At 40.1% G+C, this 22,264-nt stretch overlaps 1 protein-coding gene across 1 annotated transcript in view; it reads left to right on the top strand.

Annotated features, from left to right (window-relative positions):
• Nucleotides 1-22,016, top strand: part of GPC6 (glypican 6) — a 768,245-nt gene extending 746,229 nt beyond the window's left edge. Inside the window, exons 8-10 of the mRNA XM_027674626.1 lie at nucleotides 10,045-10,181; nucleotides 19,149-19,324; nucleotides 19,765-22,016. Of these exons, the coding sequence (XP_027530427.1) occupies nucleotides 10,045-10,181; nucleotides 19,149-19,324; nucleotides 19,765-19,967 (516 nt within the window). The 3' untranslated portion in view covers nucleotides 19,968-22,016. The remainder of the gene's footprint in view (nucleotides 1-10,044; nucleotides 10,182-19,148; nucleotides 19,325-19,764) is intronic.
• Nucleotides 22,017-22,264: the final 248 nt, after the last annotated feature.

Below are 22,264 nucleotides of genomic sequence, written 5' to 3' on the forward strand. Positions count from 1 at the left end.
GTAACTGGGGTACTTAACTCTATCCCGAAAGGACAAGAGAATGCAACTTCACATCAGTTCACATCAGCTCCCCCTGTTCAGCAGGAAGGCAATGAAAGCCATTAGTTTATTGACACAGCAGATTGACAGTACAAGGCTCTCTCTGACTCTGATTATTTTCCTGATAAGCACTTTCTCTGCTGAGCCTATTTGCTTTGCCAGAAATGTCTTTTTATAAACCTGCCTCTGAAAACACTATTGTTTTCATTCTAAATCTTTTGTGAGTTTCATTTTGGACTTAGATGTTTTAAATAAATATATTTGCATATTATATAACACCAATTTATTGAATAGTCTCTCATTTTCAAAGCAACTCTGAAAGTGAAACTGTGCACCTTCTTGGAGAGTCTGGAAAGAAAATCTGGCCACGAAAAAAAAATACAAACTCCATGTCACTACAATAAGCACATGCAATGCCACAAAGCTTCCACACTGACTTAATTCTTTCTCCACTGTATATATTCACCACTTGCAATAATGCAGATTTGTATATTTGGATTAAAATAATCCAGAAGGCAAATATCCAGGCCATTGAAATGAAGCTCTAGTTCCAGTTAAGCAGAATGACCAGCAATCAGAGGTGCTAGGGGAGGGAATCTACCGGGCATTAATTCTGGATGGAATAAATCGTGATGTTAGATGAAGCAAGAGTTTGCATGGTGCGGCTGCAAGTTTGGGGTGTTCCCATAAAACGTTATTACAGGTTATGATGTGGAGATGCGCACTGTGCCAGCTCTAATGCCTTACTCTCCGCAGCCACTCCACCTCGGGCTCAGCCTGAGGGGCCTGGCGCTCTCCCTGGGATATGAGGGTCTGGATTCCGCGGTGGGCAGTGGGCGATGAGCGCCGGGCCGGGCTGCCCAGCCCTCCCCGCTGCCCCGCGCCTCCCGTGCAGCCCCTTCCCCCCACCTCTCCCCGCTCCCATCCGCATCCCTTCCCAGTTCAGGGTGGAGCGGAGGCCGCTCCCTGCTGCCGGCCCTGCCAAACTGCACCCGGCGGGGACGGAAGGGCGCGGTACCTGCCCGCCCCCGCCCCTGGGGGAACCCAAGGAGGACCGTCCCGCAGCCGCCCATCCTCTGGGCGCGGGGGAGCGGGAGCGACACCACGGCGGCAAAACACGAGCTCGGAGGGAAGGAGGTTTGTGTTTGTTTCTCTCGTAGGAGCTCAAACGGAAGACAAGGGAACAACTTTCCAATAACCTTAAAATTAGTGTTTAATCATAGAATCATAGACTCATAAATGGTTTGGGGTGAAAGGGACCTTAAAGACCATCTAATTCCTACCCCCCCTGCTGTGGGCATAGACACCTTCCACTAGACCAGGTTGCTCAGAGCCCCATCCAACCTGACCTTGAATACTTCCAGGGTTGAGGCATCCATAGCTTCTCTAGGCAACCTAACGCAGGGTCTCACCACCCTCACAGTGAAAAATTTCTTCCCAACATTTGATCTATACCTACGACCTTTCAGTTTGAAGCCATTCCACTTTGTCCTATGGGTCAAGAAAGGTACTGTAGTGTGATTACCTAAACAATTAATCGCTCTGCAGCATAAGAAAGCCAGTCATGGAAGAGCAGGTGCTTTTACACCTAAACTCTCTCAAAAACGAGGTTTGTTTGGCTCTGAAAAAATGCACAGTGCAAAAGATTCCTGAGCTCCAGGCGTGTTTTTTCACATTGTGTGGAAAATATCTCAAATATTTTATGACAGTGTACCGTAATTTCAAAAGCTTAAGCTGGACCCCTCATCAAAACTCTCACTTGCATACTCTGACTTTACATATTTCTTTCCTTTCTGTGCTTTTGGCCACCTTAACACAGCCTTTTCTCCACGACTCCATCTGCTCTGGATAAACAGCTGGTTATGCCACCCATTGTTGAGGGAGAGGAAGGTCAGAAGCCCAGAAATTGCTGCCAGGGTAGCCAACATCTTATTGCTGAATCTTGAGTTATTTTGAGGCATTGAGAGTCCACTGAAAGCTTCTTCAGTTTGGAAGGCAATGAAGCTATGTCAAGAAGTAACTACTACAAGAAATGAAGTTAAATGTAAGACTACTTGAAGTATGAAGTACAATTATCCTTCCTCTTTATGAAAGGACATATCCCAGCTCCTTTGAAATCATACGCTTCTCACAGCTGTTCGGAGGCTTAAACTCCTTGTTTGCTGTAACACATGCAGTTCCTTGTAAACCCTTGAGTTTTAAGAGAAGAAACAGACACTTCACTAATAGTACCAGATGAACATTTCCAGGACAAATGAAAGTCTGCGTAAGCTCGAAATGCTCTATCAGTAATTGTTTACATTAGCTATTAACATTTTTGCTTGGAGAGATGAAGGACTGTTCAGAAAAATCAGTGCTTAAGAGCTTAGCCTTGCCACAGAAAAGCCTCTGGCATTTTATCTTTAAGATTCCAGCATATTTCTGTTGCTACTTTTATACTTATCTGCAATAAAAAGCTGATTCCTCTGAGTGCTTTGGATTTGCTTGAGTCAGATTTATAGACCAGCTTTTTAGCACTGCTTCTAGGTATTTCAGGGAAGGGGAAAGCTGCTTCAGGTCCTACAGATTTCCAATTCAAGGCACTGATGTTTCCAGTAGCTTCTACTTTCCAAAAGCAATGTTTTAATTTACTGGTCATCCAAGTCTGGAGGGTAAATGGACACATTTATGGAAAGGAGTAGAGTTTTAGGTGATATTTGACAGACTCCTGCCCTTCCTCTCTCCCCAGCCAAAATAAATGTTGAATATGGGAAGGGTTTGGTGTCAGGCTCTACCTGCCTGTAAGCAATAATGTCAATGTTTTTATTAAAAAGTAGACTCCATTTGATAATGTGAGACAACTTTATGCTCTCTGCAAAGCTATGGAGGCTGCTGAAGGTAGGATCTCCAGGTGAGAGTTAAGACACAGAAAGATAGCAATGCCAAAGTCAAATGCTTGTTTTACTTGTATAATTTCTGACCACAAGGCTGTCAGCTCTGAACAGTGACTGTCTAGCCCCTTACAGGGGCACCTGCCGCTGGAGCCAGCAAACATGTGGCATGGCACGAGCATTTCCAGGCCACAGATGACAAGAAGACTTCTACAAGCACATGTCAGCATTCGTGCAGACCTGTAAATTACTTTCCTTACAAAACAATCAATAGGCAATCTGGATTGTTTTAAAATGCCTGTTTCAGCTCAAAACTGAATGAAACAAAATTCAGCTAGGTCATCCAAGACAGCACACTGGATGGTCACATATAAATCACAAACTATAGGAGACTTTCCCAGGTTGTTCCAGGCATCCTGAGTGGTGCTAGAAACTCACTAGAAGTGAATCAGTGCCAGGTTGCTATGGACTATGCTGTGACTTAGATACATAAGTGTAGGACTATTAGTATGGGAGCTCTAGCTCTCTGAAGCTCTCTGAAGTTACATATCAGTTAGTCTGAGTATTCAGTAGGGTTGATAGGCATTCTTTACTGTTGTTAAAGGTCTTAACTTTTTCCCTGTCAAAGATGTGGATGGCTCTTAGAGACAATGACAGCAAAAAATCCCCTCGTTTCACTTTAAAAATACTCTGGTGAGAAAAGTCTTGCTTTGGAAAGTCGCCTAGCTCATTTGTTTTATTTCACAAATTACCCAAGCGCCCATTTGTGCTTTATAACTGGTATTCAGCGTTAGTTCTTGATTAGAAGAGCTGTCATCTGTTTTTCTGTGCAGAAAGATGAATCATGAGCAGGCAGTTATTGGTAAAGCTCCGGACCATTTAAAGTCACAAAGTCAAATTAAAAAAAAAAAAAAAGAGGCAGAAAACCAAAAAACATTTGTTGCACTAAAAGACCTGGGTGAAATTCTCAGAACTTCTATGCCCTGAGAAAGTATCAATAACCATAAAATTTCACAGCCCCCTTTTTAGAACCACAGCCTTAATGTTTTGTAGGGAAAATAAACCTTTGGTTAACCTTGGCACTGGCAGACTTCATTAAAATAACAGCCTGTCACTTTCGAGTTTAAAATAACAGGGTTGTCAGTTTTATATTCAGCGGAACAATCTACGGTCTTATTCTCTGGGAAACACAGCGGGTGTGCAGGCGGGGGGACTGGCAGCGGCAAAAAGACTGAGCAACACTGCCATCTTGAGGGCCCCCCAAAATCCAGGGTGCTCCCTGGCAGCTGGGGCAATGCGATGCTCAAATCCTGCTGAATCCATGTGACATGCGCTTCACTTTTTAAAAAGGCTGAAAATAATACACCATCAAGTGCAAGTGGTTCAGCAACTACTTGGCAGTTAAATTTATTTTGTGAGAAAGTATGGAAATACATAATGTATGAAAAAGTAATCTCCACACAGAGCAAATAAAGTTCTGCTTCGCTTGTTTTCTAATCGAAGCAGGTCACCCTCTCCAAGGTACCTAATGTGCATTGAAATTTTGGGCATCTAATGAGCCGTTCTAAACAAAAATATGTGCCTAAGCTCTCTACATCTAATCAGTGGAGAAATGAAGGTGCCTTTAAAAAAACCTCAGAGAGGTCCTCTTTAGTTAAATAGCTGGGTGAGATAGAGGAAGCCCAGTTCAGCTGCTTATTCATAAGTGGCTAGTACCTCAGAGATACCTGTATGAAGATGGCAGATATAACAAAGGACATACAGGAGACCCATCTTTCTCAAGGGACAGCCCCTAAAACTTAGGGGTCCAAGTTAATTGCTTTGCGTTAAGCTCATTTTACAAGTAATACTGTGTGTCAATTAAAATACCCAGCCATCCTGTACTTAGCTGCTTGTGACATATGATTCTTGCCCTAACTGTGATGCACACGTGTAGCAGATACATAAACATAACAGTTAGAAACAGTATATATATGTTCTTGCTGACCTAGTCCTTCTAAACAAATTGTTGGCCATTAGTCTTAGAATGCTTTCAGATTAAATCTCTAATGGACATAAATCGATGTATGAAAGTCCAGTGCAGTTTTCTGCTGGTACAGCAGAACATAAATCAGATGGTGATGACCTGTTTGTTCTTCCTACCTGGCCACGTCCACAATGAAGGGCATGCTCTTTACAAGCCCACGTGTGGCTCAGGTGGTCAAGCACCCTATCCATAAATCCATTATGCAGCTACCCACAATTGTCCAAGGGCTACATCATTTTTAATTAGGACTGCAAGGGTGCTGGGTGCATGGCTGGGTGTCTTAGACAGTTCCAGGGGAAAGCAAGGATCAGGCAGAAGAAAACTGTCTAGTTTTTCAACTGGAAATAATGTAGAATAAAGAAGTGTCATTAGTTAAATGCTGTTTGTGAATTAAAGGGCAAAGGAGTAAGTGACTAAAGAAACTACACAGATGTGAACATGGTTTGTGATGGCTGCTTTCATGTCTTTTCTTTGAGACAAAATGCCAGGCTGCTTTCTACTCGCTGTCTGTAGCTGTTCTGTCAGTGTGACACACTGGTAGGATACATTTTACATACACACCTTGAAGTCCCTGAAATTACTTGAAACATCTTCCAAGTGTCTATGCCGCCAGATAACAAACCCATGGTACGGCAACCAGAACGGCACCCTGATACACCAGAGAAACAGCGTCCAGTGAACAACCAGAAACGTCTGTACATTTTTCCAGGTCATAAAGGCTTAACTCTCACTGGGGCTTTGAATCAAGTTGTTTCTGAGCATCCACAGGCAGAAGGTATTGACAGAAAGGCAAGACGAGTATTCTGCTTGCATTTCAATAAGGAAATCTTTCCAAATTGCAGAATAAACAAGAAAAAAAAATACAATGCAAAAACACCAGGAAGAAGAAAAGATGTTAATGAGCACCATTTTTTCTTAACAAAAAGAAGATTCCAGAGTATTTGATTTCATTTATTGTATAGAACCTGTGTCAGGTTTGGATGCATTTCACCATCTTTGAACACTATGTTAGCATCTTGTGATATTCCTCTATCTGTGAGAGTAGAGATTATATTGGTGGAGATGACAAATCTGGAAGGAATAAGACATGGACTTGCCAGAGGAGGACTTTTAGTCATCTCACTTTTAGTTTTGCATAGTATTTTCAATGCTTTTTTGAATTCTTCTGGTCAGTCTTTCTATTTACCCAGATGCCCTGATATAAACCAAACAATGCTAAGGTCTGATTCCTACTAAAGTGACAGGCTTGCTTTTAGCTCGCTTCATTACTTTATGGTGCAAGGTGAGTAAAGAAGAGAGAAACATTGGTCAGCTTTATTTACCTTATAACTGAGCCCATACTGGTAGGACAGGAACTGAATTCATGGATGCCCTTCCAAGTTCTGCTGAGGAATTGCATGACCTACATGACTGATTTGGTTGTGTAAGAAGTCAGTGGCAGAAATAAGAAATCAACTGTATTTCTCAGTTTAGGGCATGTAACTATACCATTCCTGTAACTCTGGATGTAAATTTCTCTTTACAAATGATGCAAACATTTAACTTTTTTCACTTACGTGGTAATGCCTTATTTCTGTTAGCAATTATAGATCAAGGTGGGACTATTTTAATATCCATTTCTATATATATCTAAATAAATTAAAGATGAAACTCTGCTTGACTCTTGCTATATCTTTTTTCTTATGAGAAAGTATTTTGATCCAAAACAAGTTTCATACCTTCAGAGTAGCTGAAAAAAGAAGATATTTCAATATAAGATCAGGGTTATGTCAGGAAGATAACTAGGGAAATCTAGGCTAACAACAGCCAAAGAGATCCAGCTGTCTTAATCCCTATAAATCTCTGCTAGAGGAAGCGGAAAGGAAATATGTACAATATCAAAATTACATATGTCTCATGTTTAATGTTTCCACAGATGTCTAACCAAGCTTGAAAGTTAATGTTTAATTCAAAGAATAGGAAATACCAAGGAATCATTTACAAGGCCACAGGTTACCAGGGGAATACAGTAGTCTGAATTCGTAAATCACAAGCAAGCAATGTTAACGGAATCCTTAGTGGTTTTTATCTCATTTCCAAGGGTCTATACATCTGTTACATATTTTTTAAAATGCTGGTGGTAATCAAAACAATGTACAGAGGAACATACATAACCATGGGGACTAATAAGAAAATTTCTGTGATCATGGTTGACAAGATCCCAGAACTGAAACCTCCGAAAGCCACAGGCAAAAGTTTTACATGTCATGGCAGGCATTACATCACCTAATTCTATTCTGCGTTTAAAGTTAAATTAAAAGTATTCCAAAGTCATTGCCTGCCTGAACATTCATCATACAGAAGAGAACGTGACCATCAGGCTACTCCCTGAAAGAGGAGATGAATCAATCAGTGTTCAGAATCCTGTTTTCAAAGCCATCAGTCACCATTTTGCACTTCCAGAAAGTTTCAGGATGAGGTTCAAGAAACCACTCAGGTACGTGTGTAAAGTCCACTGCCAAAAGCTGAAGGTTGACAGTGGTCCGGTCAGACAGCAGGAAAGGGCAAGACTTTTAGGGCTGAGTCCACACAAGTTGTTTAAAGCTCCATGGTGAAATAATGCAACAGGGGAGGTGGGCAGTGGGGGATAGCTGTGAAGGGAAATATCTGAAGGTGATAAAAAACTGTTAAAATGCACCTGAATTGAAGGCATGTTAGAGAGGCTGCAAATGAGAACCTTTCCCTAAGCTGTAGTCATTTTTACTATTGATGCTTTTTGTGAGTCATGCAAATGTCTCGTTTACCCGAGGCACTAAAATGAGAATGACACCTCAGGAGGATGTCTCTGAGATTTAATTAGTTGTCATTTACCAATAATCCTGAGTAAAGACCATATTACTTTATCAGGTGTACTTCTGTAAGACAAATGAAAAAAATACTGTTAGGAAATTTAATAATATAGCGTATGCAAACATCATTTAATATCTTCGAAAGTAATTGGGGAATGGGAGCCCTCATTTTGATTTTGAGGGAATATCTGGAGAGCATGTGCAGTGTGTGAGCTGTGAGAACCTCTCTCCGTTCTTTTGCTGGTTTCTAGGAAAATGAAAGGTTTGTACTCCAAATTGCTGTCCTTAGAAGGGCCGGGGGGGAAAATCACTTTCCAATAGGTGTTGAATAACTTGTGGTTCAAAACAGAAGTTTGCAAGTCCTACAGCACCAGTTTTAATTTGATTATGGTCAAAATCTGAATGTAACTCTAAAACATCTGAGTTTTCAATAGCTTAGAGTAACTTCCAGCAAGCTCTGAAAGCTAATTATTCACCACCAATATCAATCAGATTGCTTGTGTAAATAGTTACCTAGGCACAAGCAATAAAAAAGAAAATCTATCCCTTTGACTCTCACAGTCACCAAGCTTACATGAATGGACCCTACTCCCTATAAACTCTCCTCCATGTGTTTTCTATAGGATTTCTTTATCCACACTGTGTCTTAGCAGAAATTTACACGCTGTCAACAATGGACAGTTTCATAGAGTTGCTTGTGCTGGTTAGTTGTCCCAGTCCCAACTGGGGGGTCTTTACCCTCAGCATGGGCAGAAGAGGAAGAAGAGGGGCTGCTGTCTGCCCAAAAACCCTGGTCCCATGGACCAAAGACATCAGACATGACAGGCATTCTGAGACCATTTCCACTTTCTGCCAAAGGCTTGCCCGCAGCCTGTAAACTGGAACTTAATTTTTGGCTTGACAGGGCTCCCCACTGAGACTTTAAAGGCTTGCAAATGCTACTAGTGTCTCATATGAAAACAAAGCAACTGGAGCTTGGCAAGGGGTGTGGAGGAGATTTATCAGGTGTCTATCACGGCAAGAAACACCATCAACAACACATACAGCCAAATACTGTCCTACTTACTTTTTATAGATGAAAATTCAGACTGTGCTTCTGAAATAACATCCTCAGCTGTTTCTATCTCTTAGCTTATAAAGTGGCATTCCACAGAGTTTAAGCATGGCAAAGCAGCATGGGCCATTTGCTTGGAGAGCTATCATGTCCTGAGAACAAAAGATAAAAAAGATAAATAGCCAAGTACAATATTGTACCTCAACAACCTAAAAGACAATCTCAAAACTGAATGGAAGAATGGAGAGATTTTATTTCTTGGGTTTTTAAAGAACAAAGCTTAGCGATTTCCTTTAAAAGCTATTCAACAAGCTCCCCTAAATCCTATTACAATTTAATGTGAAATGCAGGTTTCCATAAGAACAACAGTGGCAGCATTCATCCTTTGTAGTCTGTCCTTTGATTTTTTTTCTATCTATTCTGGTAGATTTTTCCACTCTAGTATACCAAACACAAAACAAGGACTGATAAAATTTTAGTCAGAGCATTTATTTTTTAAGTTGATGCTGGAAATTCAGTTTGTTCCTGCTTGTTGCCTGAATAATGCCAAATTAAATTATTGTTCAAGGAATTTATAAGGTAAAGAAACTGCTTAGATATTGTCCTAACATTCCTTGCATGCAGATTCTGTATCCAGCAACAGATATTTATCTACACCTAACAGCAAAGAAGGATATACTCTCTGCATGAATGTATATACACAGGCTTCTCACTGTTGCTGAGATCTAAATGTACTTCAATGTATTCAGACTGCGCATCTTAAATCAGTTCAACATCAGCTCAGCACTGCACCATTTTTTTTAGAACCTATGTATGTAGCTCTCTATATAATATTTTTCTAAGATGTGACCAAGTTGGTGGGTGAGACATTTTGTCTGATGTACACTGTTTAACTGAATTCACATTCAGCAAACTGTGAGGCATATTAATTCTTAAAAAGATGTATATTTAGAAAACCTTAGACAAATGGAGACTAGGAAGAGCAAGATGCAACATGTTTTTATTAATGTCTTGCCTGTGGAAAAAGGTGACTTTGATTGTTTGTATGTTCTTAACTCAAATGTTGAGTGTCTTGCTTTTAAATACAGGCAATTAAGTTTTAGCACCTTTAGCCCTTTTAACCTTCACCATCATCACCATTACAAACCTAAGCAATGTATTGTTTAACGTTATAGTTAAGGTGGCTGATGTTTTTAATCTGTTTCCCTCTTGTTGTGTTTTAATCAGGTAACAGATATTAAAGAAAAACTAAAGCTCTCTAAAAAGTTCTGGTCAACATTACCCTACACAATCTGCAAGGATGAGCGAGTGACAGCCGGTCCGTCAGTCGAGGAGGACTGCTGGAATGGCCACACCAAGGCAAGGTGAGGTGGACCCCTCTGCACCGCACTTGGTCCAAATCCCCATCTGGCCTGAAGCAATCACGAAGCTGGGGGTATTTCAGAAAACTGTTTATGAGAGTGAAGCAGAAATGGGGAGAACAAGTAATTGTCCACACACAGCTTGTAGCCAAGATTACTTATTGTCAAAGTGACATTAAAGCTGGAGTGTGAGTCAGGGTAAATGTGCACAGTTTGTCAGCATGTGAACACAGAAAATGTGCATTGGTTGGCTCCAGAAGGATAATTTATACTGAGATTTCAAAGAGCTCTTTAGGCCCATTTAGCATCCCTGTGTTGGGACTGACAGCTTGTGAAGCAATTGCACTCTCGGGATGTCATATTGGGATGAAACAGAAATTGGAATTTTGGCTCCATTTCCTATTGGCTGGCAAAGCTTAGGATATTTACTGGAGGAAAGAAAGCCTGAAAAACAACAACCAGAAAATAAATGTAGCACTCCTACTTATCTTGTGTTGAAGATTTGACCTTATATTACTTCATCAGAGATAACTGTGGTCATCTGCCCTTGTTTGTGATGAGTTTTCTGTGAGTTATAATTTTGAAGTTTGCTTGGCCCTGGCTGCGGCAGACCTGGAGCCAGCAGATGAGCAGGTGTCTCCAAAGGTCCCAGTGTAGATTCATCACCTAACAGTGGAGACGATCTGATTATCCTTGCTGAGAGAGAAAGGAATTGGCTCAGGGACCACACTGGGGACAGTCTGCTTTCAGGTCTGCAGCAGTAGCCTGTGCCTTTGGGTAGACACAAGGAGTGGAGAGGTTTGAGTGTCTGTTGACAGCTGAATCTGGAGAACGGTGATACTTTTTGGCACTCAGGGACTGGAATCTTATTTTCCTTTTCCTGAAAATACATATGAAGAAAGAATATAAAAATGAGATAATAAGAAAAAACAACCAAACAAAAAGACAAAAACAAAACAAAACAAACAAACAAACAAACAAAAAACACAAGGGAAAAAATGAGACAAACACATAAAATATAAAAACTCAGTGAAAATAAAACCACATAGGAAAAAACTTACAGACCTGCTCAGTGTCATTTTACAGGAATGTATGGATATGGACGGGTACTTAGATAGATTGCACCCACCCCATCATCTCACCATCTAATCATTTTGATAAGGAGCACAGTTTACAGGGGGAGGTTTCACACTGAATGCATACCATTCTTTCCTAGTCTTACTACGTAACATTTAAAAAAATTCATTTTACAGACAAGAGAAGAGGGCTGTTTGGGATGCTGCTAGCCTCTTGAATCCACCTTGGGATGCATGTGAACAAATCTGTCCAAAAGCACGAGTCACTACTTAGTTCCTAAGTCCCAGATCTGGGGAGAGCCCCTGGGGATTTGGAGAAACACAACTAGGAGGAGTGTCTGGCTATTACAGGACTCATCACAAAGGAACAGTGTGAAGAGACAAATAAAAATGTGGATTTTGTCTTTCTTTATGTCATCTCTTCTTGTTAGTGAGCTTTGAAAGACATGAGCCCAGGCTTGTGCACTGCAGTAGTTAAGCAGAGTTTCCAAGCATCCCAGCTGGATGCTGTGAGTCACATCAGGATGCATGTATCAGTAAGAGATATATGCCACTCTTTCTGCAAAAGAGCAGTCAAACCCGCTAATATCTCTCTATCCCTGCTAGTTTCCATGGCCAGCACTAGTGTTTGTACCACATCTGGCCAATACTTTTCAGCTCTCTTCTGCTTCTGCACTGAAGTCTCTGGCACAGCTTCCGCATTCGTTGGGAGTTATGGAGGTGCATTTTATGCATGCAGGTTTTCAGCCGCCTTTTGCAGTATTTACCTCATGAGAAGCCTGGTTATTTTCATGATTTCTGCTGAGATTAATGTTCTGGAGCCATTGAGAAGAGCTATCCTCTGTCAATAATGTGCCTTGATAACTGAACTCAGACATTTCATTGGATGTAGAATCACAGCTTCAAAACATCACCTGAAAATATGATTTCAGCACATGCAGCCACTGCTCCTCTGCCCAGTTTCTGTTTAATATCCATTCACAAAGGAAACATATAGTCACAGGCTTAGTAACAGGATTCAATAAATGCTTCAGGTGAAGGCAATAGTAATGAATCAGAGAAATGCCACAGAATGCCATGGCCTATATATGAAACAATATTGAAAACAATATTGAAAATAGTATTGAAAATAACTAGCTTTAGATGCAAAATCACCTCTTGGGTGGTGAGCAAGCACATTTACAGCAGCATTAAAAAAACCCTAAAACATAAAGATTTCCTTGTTCAGACTGATTAGTATCTGATATCAAATATTATTTCACAAGAAAGAGCATGGCAAAATCTGGCCAATATTCATATATATATAACTTTGTTCACTGTGTCAGCTGTCATAAGCATCTCTGTGCTATATGAAGAGCTGCATGTTAAATTCCAGAGAATATGACAACAGCCTATGATAGAAAAAAAGGAAATTTAGCCATCTCCTGTTTTTCTAGAAGTTAATACTGTACGTAAGGAGAAAACATGGTGTTGGTTACTGTTGCTAAAGGAAATTATTGCTGGATTTTTATCAGATTCTGTTATGGAATAAAGAATTAGAAACTTTGAATTGCCAGACAGACATTATGCCTTATGTTTCATTTTACACATCACTTTTTAATGCTGCTTTTACAGGGGAAAGGAGTTACAAACCTGAGATCACAGCAAATGAAAGCTTGACTTCCTCCTGAGAGAGTCATTACACCAAGGTCATTTGTGGTTATTACACTCCCTAAATATCACTTTGCTGCCATGATTAATTTACAGTGACACCAGGTTGCCAAATGGACGTTGCCAATTTGTGAGTAACCATGTAGTAACAGAGTCATCCATTTGGTGTTCTGGAAGGGTGCACTTGACTCACTGCTGATCCTGTACGAAGAACAGTTTTAATCAGGTCACATCAGGTAGAAATGAAATGCTGTGGAAATGGGAAAATATTTATTAGATGGATGAATCTCTTTTTTTGAAAAATCCGAATTAAAAATAATAATAGCTACTTCAGACAAAGTGCCACTTAGAGAGATGTCCAGCAGGATTTCTCCATCATATCTGTATCACAAAAGAACTTGAACATAGTTTTATGTTCAAAGAATTAATGTCTTCTGCCAGATGCACAGAGACAGATTTTTGAAAGCTATATGGAATGTAAAAAGCAACAGGAAGATCAAACTTTAAAAATTTACCTCCCTCTCTACATACAATTAAATTCTTAACAACCACTGATAACCTCTTCACTAATACATTTTCTCCAGAAATTAAGAAAATTTCCCAAGAATTATGGAATTCAGTCTTTGGGACTTAAACCAAGTCCAAGGTATTAGTCCTTGAACAGGTGACTTTTACTGAAGTCACAACAGTAACCAAATCTGAAACCACTCTGGTCTTCAGAAGAACCTTGAATTACTCCAACCAACTCAGCCAGGTCATTTCAACCAAAACATTCAAGAGATTGTGTCGTACTGGTGCTCATGCTCATCAGGACTATAGACTTATGAGTATATCTCAGCTCTGAGAGGCTGTAATCCATGAAAGAGATGAGACCTGCATTCCTTTCCACAAGGAACCCTTCATTCCTCCAAGTGCAATGAAGGAGAAATAGAATTATATGAGATAGAAAAAAAATAAACAGGAAAAAAATAGAGAAAGGTAAGGAATAAAAGGAAAAATGAACATTATAATTTTCAACATCTAGTTCAAAACTACAAAGTATGTCACCAAAATGAACACAGTATAGGTTCTCAACTGTCTGAAATTCTCTTCTTCTCCTGCCACACATATGAGAATGTCTACTTCTCTAGCAGAGACCCTTTAATTCCTGGTGAAATTCAGGTGGGAAGAAAGGCTCTCCAGATCAGTGCTTTCCCTTCTGAAGTTACTCACTGCTGACCAGCAAGACTTCCAGTGAGAATGAGTTAAATGTCCTTCACTTGGAGGTAGGCACAGATAATTGTTTATCACCACTAGTGAAAGTGTGAATAAACCACTTCTCACTAAGTGTGAAAACTGCCTATTCTTAATTGATGGCTCTAGTCTATTTTTGCATCTTCCTTTCAGCAAGTTGGCAGATGAGCTATTTTCTCCCTCTCCTTATGTCTCCTCAAGCTTTTCTCCAAGATGGATCAAAAAAAAAAAAAACAAAGTGAAAATATCCTGTGGGGATTACCTCCTGAGCAAATAAAATCAGTTGAGGTGATCTAGTTAGCCAAACAAGCCAATTTTCCACTGCACTTATCTTTCTGGACCACATGTGACTGCGTACCCCCAGCCCAGCCTCACTAAGCCTGTGCTGTATTTTGTACTCTATTGCCTACAATTCTGTGCACTTGGAAAATCTCCAGTACTGCCTAGGTGACATGCTCCAGTTGAACTCTAAGCAGCTGCTGTGGCAGCAAAATATGGGAAATGTTACCCTTTAAGCCAGATGTGTTTTAAAAATCAGAAGATTCCTCTTTTTTTTTTTTTTTGGCAGGAGCAGGATGGGGGGAGGGTAGTGTCATATCTACAGCCTTTCAATAAATGACCTGAAAGATTCATCAGTCATTTCTAGACTTGAAAAGGAAGTAGAAACCCTGGAGTATTAAATGGTTATTAGGGGGGAAAAAAAGTGGTTTTAAATAGACTTTGTGGTTCTTGGTTATTATGTGCCAAAAGACACCTTTGCTGTGTCTGCTGAGATAAGCGAGAACTCAAGAACTGTGGAAAAGCTAAGAGGAATGGCAAGCATTAATATTTTAGAAAACAATGTAAATTACACTAAAATCCTGACATAGCTGAGCAAGGAGCAAACAGCAGAAAACAAACAGTATTATACAGCTTCTCTATACTCAAAGGGCTAAGAAAGCTTGATTTTTTTTTTTTTTTTGCTCAGAGACTGCAAAGAGCAGACACTGATTCAGGTTGACACTTCTTTTCATTTATAATGGGCATACAGTTCTTGTAATGGCCAAGCCTACAAAGAGATCATTAACTAGAGCAGAAGCAGCGGCAAAGCTCAAAATTCACAAGGGTGTCTCCACTTACAGTACTGCAGCAAAAGCAGCTGTGTTCAACAACTTTTCCCAGCCAGCAACAAATCTTCTGTCAAAAAGTGGTCCCAAGACATGGCTTCCTATTCAGTGTGACTTAACCCTACCCCACACACATCAAAATGCTTTTGTCAGAACACGTGCTGGGCTGCCTCTCCGAGGTTGTTGCTCAGGAAACACCTTGGGCTGCATGTTCTCATGTCTGCATCAGTCCTTTAAAGAAAGGAAAACAATTCAAAGATATTTACATTCAATATAGGTTTTTCTGAATGTTTTTTCCTCCCCTGAGGAAGCAGGTGAACTTGTTCAGTAATGAGGCCAGAATCCAGCTACACATTCAGACATGTGAATTCATGTACTTAAATGAGGGTAAGACAATGAGGAGTGTGTTGCCCATGTAATAGTAGTATCATTGGAGACTCTCTGGCACATCTGAGATGAGTATGACACAGGGCACTACCTCCCATCTGGACCATGGGCTATGTTAAAACTGCTTGAGCGGTTTTAAAACCACCAACGTTAAGGTGCCTGAAGACAGCCCCAATATCCTGTCGGTGTAGTCGGAGACAGTTTTCCACTGCCTGAACACACTTACCTCCTGCTATGTTAGATGGTCTAAATAGTCAAGATACCTGCATGTAGCTGACAAATTAGACCCTGGACCTTCGGGATATTCAAACCCTATTGGAGTGGCAGCACAACACCAAACCTAAGTCCTGGTGGCTAAAGTGGCATTCAAGACTCAGTGCAGCTGCCCTAAAGACACACACCATAATTTTATATGCCCCAAATGTCCAAGATCTCCCCCTCAAGCCTGCAGATATGATCCAGAAAGCCTCACCTTTTAGAGCTAGTGATGAGAAGAGGAAAAATAACCAAGAGTATTCAAATGGCACCAGATGTCTATGTTTATTCAAGTAAATCCCAGCAGATGAAATATAATGAACTAGTCATTTGCCCAAAGGCACATGGGACTCTAACAGCTGTCCCCGCTCCACTGATGAATAAACTCCTGACTAGCTGTGACTAGATCTTGTGTTGACTGGATCTGGCAAGAGTGAGACTCTGCTTGTATGCAGACACTTTCATTTGAACACACAGGTTTTATTATATGTGTAAACCTAAAGATAAATTTTTAGCCTCTTTAATTATTTTGCTCCTATGCCTTAAATGCCAAGGGAATTTAAGTATCCTCCTAACATTAGGCAATCATAAGACCATGGATTTCTTGTGACCTACATCCAATATGACTCCCTTACACACCTAGGTGAGGTACACTGGACTGTTCTTCTGAGAGGTTAAGCCCTTCCATGCCAGGAATGCTTTGGAGATCACCACATCCTGGGCAGATACAGCAGGATATGTGACAGTTTGACAAAATCTCTTCCTACAACTGAACGGGCTGGCCCATTTAAAGTTAGATGGTCTTCAGAAGGACATCAGATCCACACTATCCACAGTGCAAAATATGAACCTGGATGAAACACACACATCAGAGCACTCTCTAATTGCTCTCAGAAGCAATTAGAATCTTCTTCTGTTATTGATGATAAGACAAAATGAAATCAAACAGAAATCAGTCAGAGAAAGCCTGTGAGCTGCCATGCAGAGCTAGCCATAGCTTCTCACGGATAGTATGCAATAAAGAGCAGCTAACCTTTCAAAAACAAGGAGAGCAATCCACATGAATATTCAGCAATTTCAGATCACTTCTGGTTGCTAACAGCTGTAGCCATTTTCATGGACAGGATACTGGGCAAGATGGAAATCCTCTCTGAGCCAGAAGGCCAAATCTTACATCCTTGCTTTTTTTAATCAACTTTCACCTTGAAATTGCTGATTTAATTCTAGAATGAGTAATTTATGTACAGCAGCCATTTCATTTGTAGAGACGTGTGACAGATGGAGATCTGTTCTTTCACAGCCCAGGGCATCCCTGCCTGCCAAGGTCTCCATCCTGCTGCTTCCAGGCATCTTTGAATAATTATTTCCTATTCTATCTTTAGTGATTCATAACATTGTAGTCTGCAGTCCTCTGTGCTAGGGGTGCTGGCTCTGTATTCTCACCGTAATAAGACTTACCACAGGAGTCTGGATGGGATCCCCCAGCATCGTTATTTCACATCATGTTACTAGTGAAACAACAGGACATGCAGTTTGAGGCTGGATATTTTTGGCAATCGTGTTTGGTTCTTATATGTTCACACTCCCCTGGGATTATTCTCATGTAAGCTTTCAAAGGCCACTGGCGACAAATGAGTCTCATCTTGCAAAGCTAGAACCTATTACGATGAGACTAAACCCTTCCTTGGTGCAGCAAAGCAGTTGCCATTTTGTGAACCTCCAGAAGCAACACAAAACTTATTTTCCCTTAACCATGACTTCAGCGGAGAAAGTCCTTTCTTCTCCCTTACTTTCACATTTATTTTTAAGATATATTTATTTTTCCAGACCAGTATGAACAATACTGTCATCAATACCAAATTTGAATACTGATAGAGAATTGTGTGTGCTCAAGTGAGAGTGATATGAAATATTCTTAAACTATATTTGGTACCAGGCATTGTGAACGTTTGTCATTAGTAGGCTAGACTGTGCTATCATTATTTACTGTCTAAGCACATATCCACATGAGGAGTCTAACGAACATCGGCAGCATAGCCTGGTATGCACACTAATTACAAAATAGATCATATCCTTATAAAAAACATATACAAAGGGTTGATCTGCCCCAAATCCCTTGCAGTCTAAATGTGAGACAAGGATAGTAGGTAAAGACAGGCAAGAGAGAACAGGGAAGCAGTGATACACTATTTTCTCAGGGTAAAATACCAGCACAGAGAAACAATGTCAACCTTTTATCAGCCTGGCAGCTGTAAAACGCACAGACAATTTTTAACAGAGATTCAAAGCAGAAAAAAAGGTAGCTTTACTGATGCCTATAAAGAGAGCTTTCTGAGGACAAAAGAGCAGCAGGGAATAAAGCGTGCATCTTTGTAACAAAAGGGGATGGAGATTTTTACTCTAGGATGATTGGAGGCTGCTTTTTTGTAGGGGAGAGTTACCTGCAAAAGCACACTTGCTGCTTGTGAGCAGACTAAGACTGTATTTGTCAAGGTCAGAAAAAGGAATGCTGCAGTAATCAAGAAATTAAAAGCTAAGAACCTGAATAAAAAATTCAGTTGGATGGATGGGTAGGAAATGCCATACCTTAAATGTTATGCACAAAGTACATGAAAGATGCAAGTGTAGCCTGGTTTTAAGGAATAAGGACAAAATCAAAGAAAATACTGGAGTTTGGTAAAATCACAACCCCTTTTACGGGCCTGGATGTCATATAGGCTGGAGATACTGTTCAGAGTGGCCCAAAAAAGGGATGCAAGAAAGAATTGGAGAAGAAAATTTATTGGTTTTTAAATAAAGCCATAATGCCTCAAGATAGGCTTCTGAACTGTCTCAGAACAAAAAATATGCTCTATATAACAAAGGACTTCGTATTTTTTAAGCAGAAAGAGGTAAAAACAGAAGAATGCACTGTTAGATGTTTAATTTAGTGTATAACCATTCACGTCGGTAGAGGATATGAACATGCAGTGACTTACTGCTGGCTCTGAACCTTTTCCATAGCTCACACAGTCAGTGCACTTGGTGGAGAGTATATGTAAAGTTAAGAGGTTGAAAAACCTAAATGCTTTTTGCTCCCTGTAGTAGCTAAGCTACTAAAAAGATCCTCCAGAGTCAGTAAAATTAAAAACTATATTTTTAAAATAGGTCCACTAGATCTGTTCAAGAACTGCATATTGAATTGCTTACCACACCATTTACTGCACAGTGTTTTATTTCTGAAATTACTGCATCTTAAACTAATGATTCATCCTGCTATGTAGATACTTGCCTGAGATTATGAATGATGGGTTGACCAACCAGATCAACAATCCAGAAGTAGATGTGGACATCACAAGGCCAGACACCTTCATTCGACAACAAATCATGGCCTTACGTGTCATGACTAACAAACTGAAAAACGCGTATAATGGGAATGATGTCAACTTCCAGGATACAAGTAAGAAACCATTAACTGTCATTACATAAATGTCTTTTTGGAACACATTTATTAACTGGTTCCATTGCAATGACTTTCTTTAATCTTTGTGCTCTGCACTGCTGTCAACATAAGAGTTCTTCTTCTGTCACATGAAGCTCCAGTTATATGGTTCTTTCTTTTGCTTCTTTTATTAATCTTCATGTCTAGTGTATCAAGACATTGAGAGCTTTCCATAATGCCAACAGTCCACTTCTTTGTCAGAAGAGCACTTAATCATCTCATTAAGTAACAGTGGCTTTTATTTGGATGCTTTACTGAATGAAATTTAGCATCACCACCACTTTCCCATTCCCAATGTGTTTATCCCACTGGGGTGCCAGATGGAAGGGGAATGGAGAGAAGGGATGAAAGCTATAACCAACAACACTCATGCTGTTTCCCTCACTCCTTTCTGCCAGGTGATGAAACCAGCGGCTCAGGCAGTGGAAGCGGCTGTACAGATGACATCTGTCCCACCGAGTTTGATTTCATCACCACTGAAGCACCACCTGTCGACTCAGACAGGAGGGAGGTGGAGGCTTCAGCCACACAGCCTGGCTGGTCACTGCAGACGTTGCTTGTCATCTTCATCAGTCTCATACTGCAGAGACAGTGGAGATAATCCTGGATCTTGTGGGAGAAACTGTCTTTTAGCTACAGAAACAGCCAACTTTCTTCTTTTCTTATACTCTTGGACAATGGACCATGCCACAAACACTTGCAGTTTTCTACAAGAGAGCAGTACTGCAACCTGCTTCCCATTTTAGTTTTCCCAAAGAGTACCAGGTACCAGACTGAACTGCTTCCTGCTTTTTTCAGATATCTCTGAAGACGATATCCACTCTTGAGAGAATTCTTTCTCAAACCTTTACTACAGGAGACTTTCTGAGCTTCATTTCCTTTTATGCTGCAAAAGGGAAAAAGGATCTTATGGTGTGTGTTTTTCCCCAGTCAGAGAAAAAAGAGGGGGAAAGAAACTAAGAAAACAGTTTTCTTTCTAAATCAGGCCTGATTCAAGGCTGCTGCATTTCAACAGAATATCAATTAAACAAAAAAAAAAAAAAACCACAAGAAAGGAACAAAAAAATGCAAGTGTTCTTCGCTGATAGCCGGGTTTCCTTAGGAACTTCTGTAGGATGATTCAGGTCATCAGAATGATCATTGTTATAGGGAGGAAGGCTGGATGTTTTTTTTTCCAACACAAAAGTATGTCTCAACAGTGAATGTCTTGCACTCCATCTGACAACCACATCAGATTGGTATGAAGGCAGAGAAGCTGAAAAATAAGTTTACCTTTTAGTATGGTAGTAGCTCCACTAGCTTCAGAATATCATGTTACAGTTGTTTAGGATTTAAGTCTTAATGCCCAGTAAAAATATGAGTAGTAGCACAGTTTCTTTTAGGATTTATCCATGTTATGCAATTGGTTTTTACTTAGCTCACCACTGTGAGCTCATCAGCCATGACAGTAATGTAAACAACGCTCTTGACCCCTCAAGGGTTCAGACAGAATATAATCTCTTGTGATAAAATCTTTTTCCTTTTGTTACTGTTCTGACATCGATTAGAACTTTCTGCTACTATGTTCATTATCCTACCAAAATGGCAATTCTCTAATGGACTAACAACAACCGGATCAATAGTGTGTTTCACACCTAACTTCATCTTTCATATCAGTTAATTTGAGTGTCACAAGGATTTCGTCTACAAAATCTCAGAACAAACAAATATATAGTACTGACATGGAGATTTCTTTCACTTTTTTAGTCTTAGTATGATCATCTATTTTTATATATATAAATATATATAAATCACAGATTTTAACTTCTTAATTACAAGCTCAGGGTTGACACCTCTTTGTAAGAAAAAAAACTTTTGGTCAACCAGCTCTTCTTTTTTTTGTGCTGCTCTGGAAAGTAGCCCTTTAATGACTGGTAAGCATGAAAATCAAAGAAGAGAATTTTTTACGTATCCAGTTGTCCATTTCTTAACAAGTTTGCAGGATGAGGGAGAAAACCTCTCTCATATGTATGTATTTGTGTGGGGCATGTGAGTTTGTATGATAGGCCTAGAGAAGGACTAGGATGTTAATTGTGATAGCAATTGTACTCTCAGATTCTTCAAGCATACATTGCTTTAATAATCATTGCCTAAATGACCATGGTCCTGGATAGAGTTTTTTGCATCTGGTCATAAGACCCAAGGTGGAAGCTGTTTCAATCCTGGCCAAATGAGTGTCAACAATTAGACATCAAAATCTTCCTTCTTCTATCAAACGCAGACAAAGGACTTCTGGGGCAATGCTTTGTGGTGTTGAAATGATTTGCCAGAAATTTACTTCCTGATTCTTACGTTGACTCTGGAATGGTATAGACAAATTGTAGTAACACTGTAAATCCAGCCAACCACATTACAATTTAGCAGCAGAGCAGGTAGATCTTATCCATTGCAATCACTTTTTCTTGTCAAATTATAATTAGCTATCGATTTGGGCATGAAATTAAAATAGAAACACACAGCACGTTAGGATAAAGTATACTTAAGCACTTTTACCAGAAAGTATTTACAAACTATTTATATAGTATGTCTAATAACAAAAAGCATAGGTTTTGAGCCACTTGTATTCCATGCTTTTTCCTGTTTGTTTGTTTGCTTGCTTCAGAGTATAATGATAGCATCATAGAATGACAGAACCATAGAATCATTTGGGTTGGAAGGGACTTTAAAGATCATCTAGTTCCAATCCCCCTGCCATGGGCAGGCATGCCATTCACTAGAAAAGGCTGTTTAGGGCCCCATCCCACCTGGCCCTGACAGGTGGTCTGTTCCTCTGGGCCCAGATTAGTGTGCATGAGTCACTGTCTAAGTGTTCAGATCACATGAGTCTTACACCAGCCATAACAATGTGTCCCACTTCTC

Source organism: Neopelma chrysocephalum, unplaced genomic scaffold, assembly GCF_003984885.1.
Source record: "Neopelma chrysocephalum unplaced genomic scaffold, ASM398488v2 Primary Assembly neopelma1_25, whole genome shotgun sequence".
Classification (NCBI taxonomy): domain Eukaryota; kingdom Metazoa; phylum Chordata; class Aves; order Passeriformes; family Pipridae; genus Neopelma; species Neopelma chrysocephalum.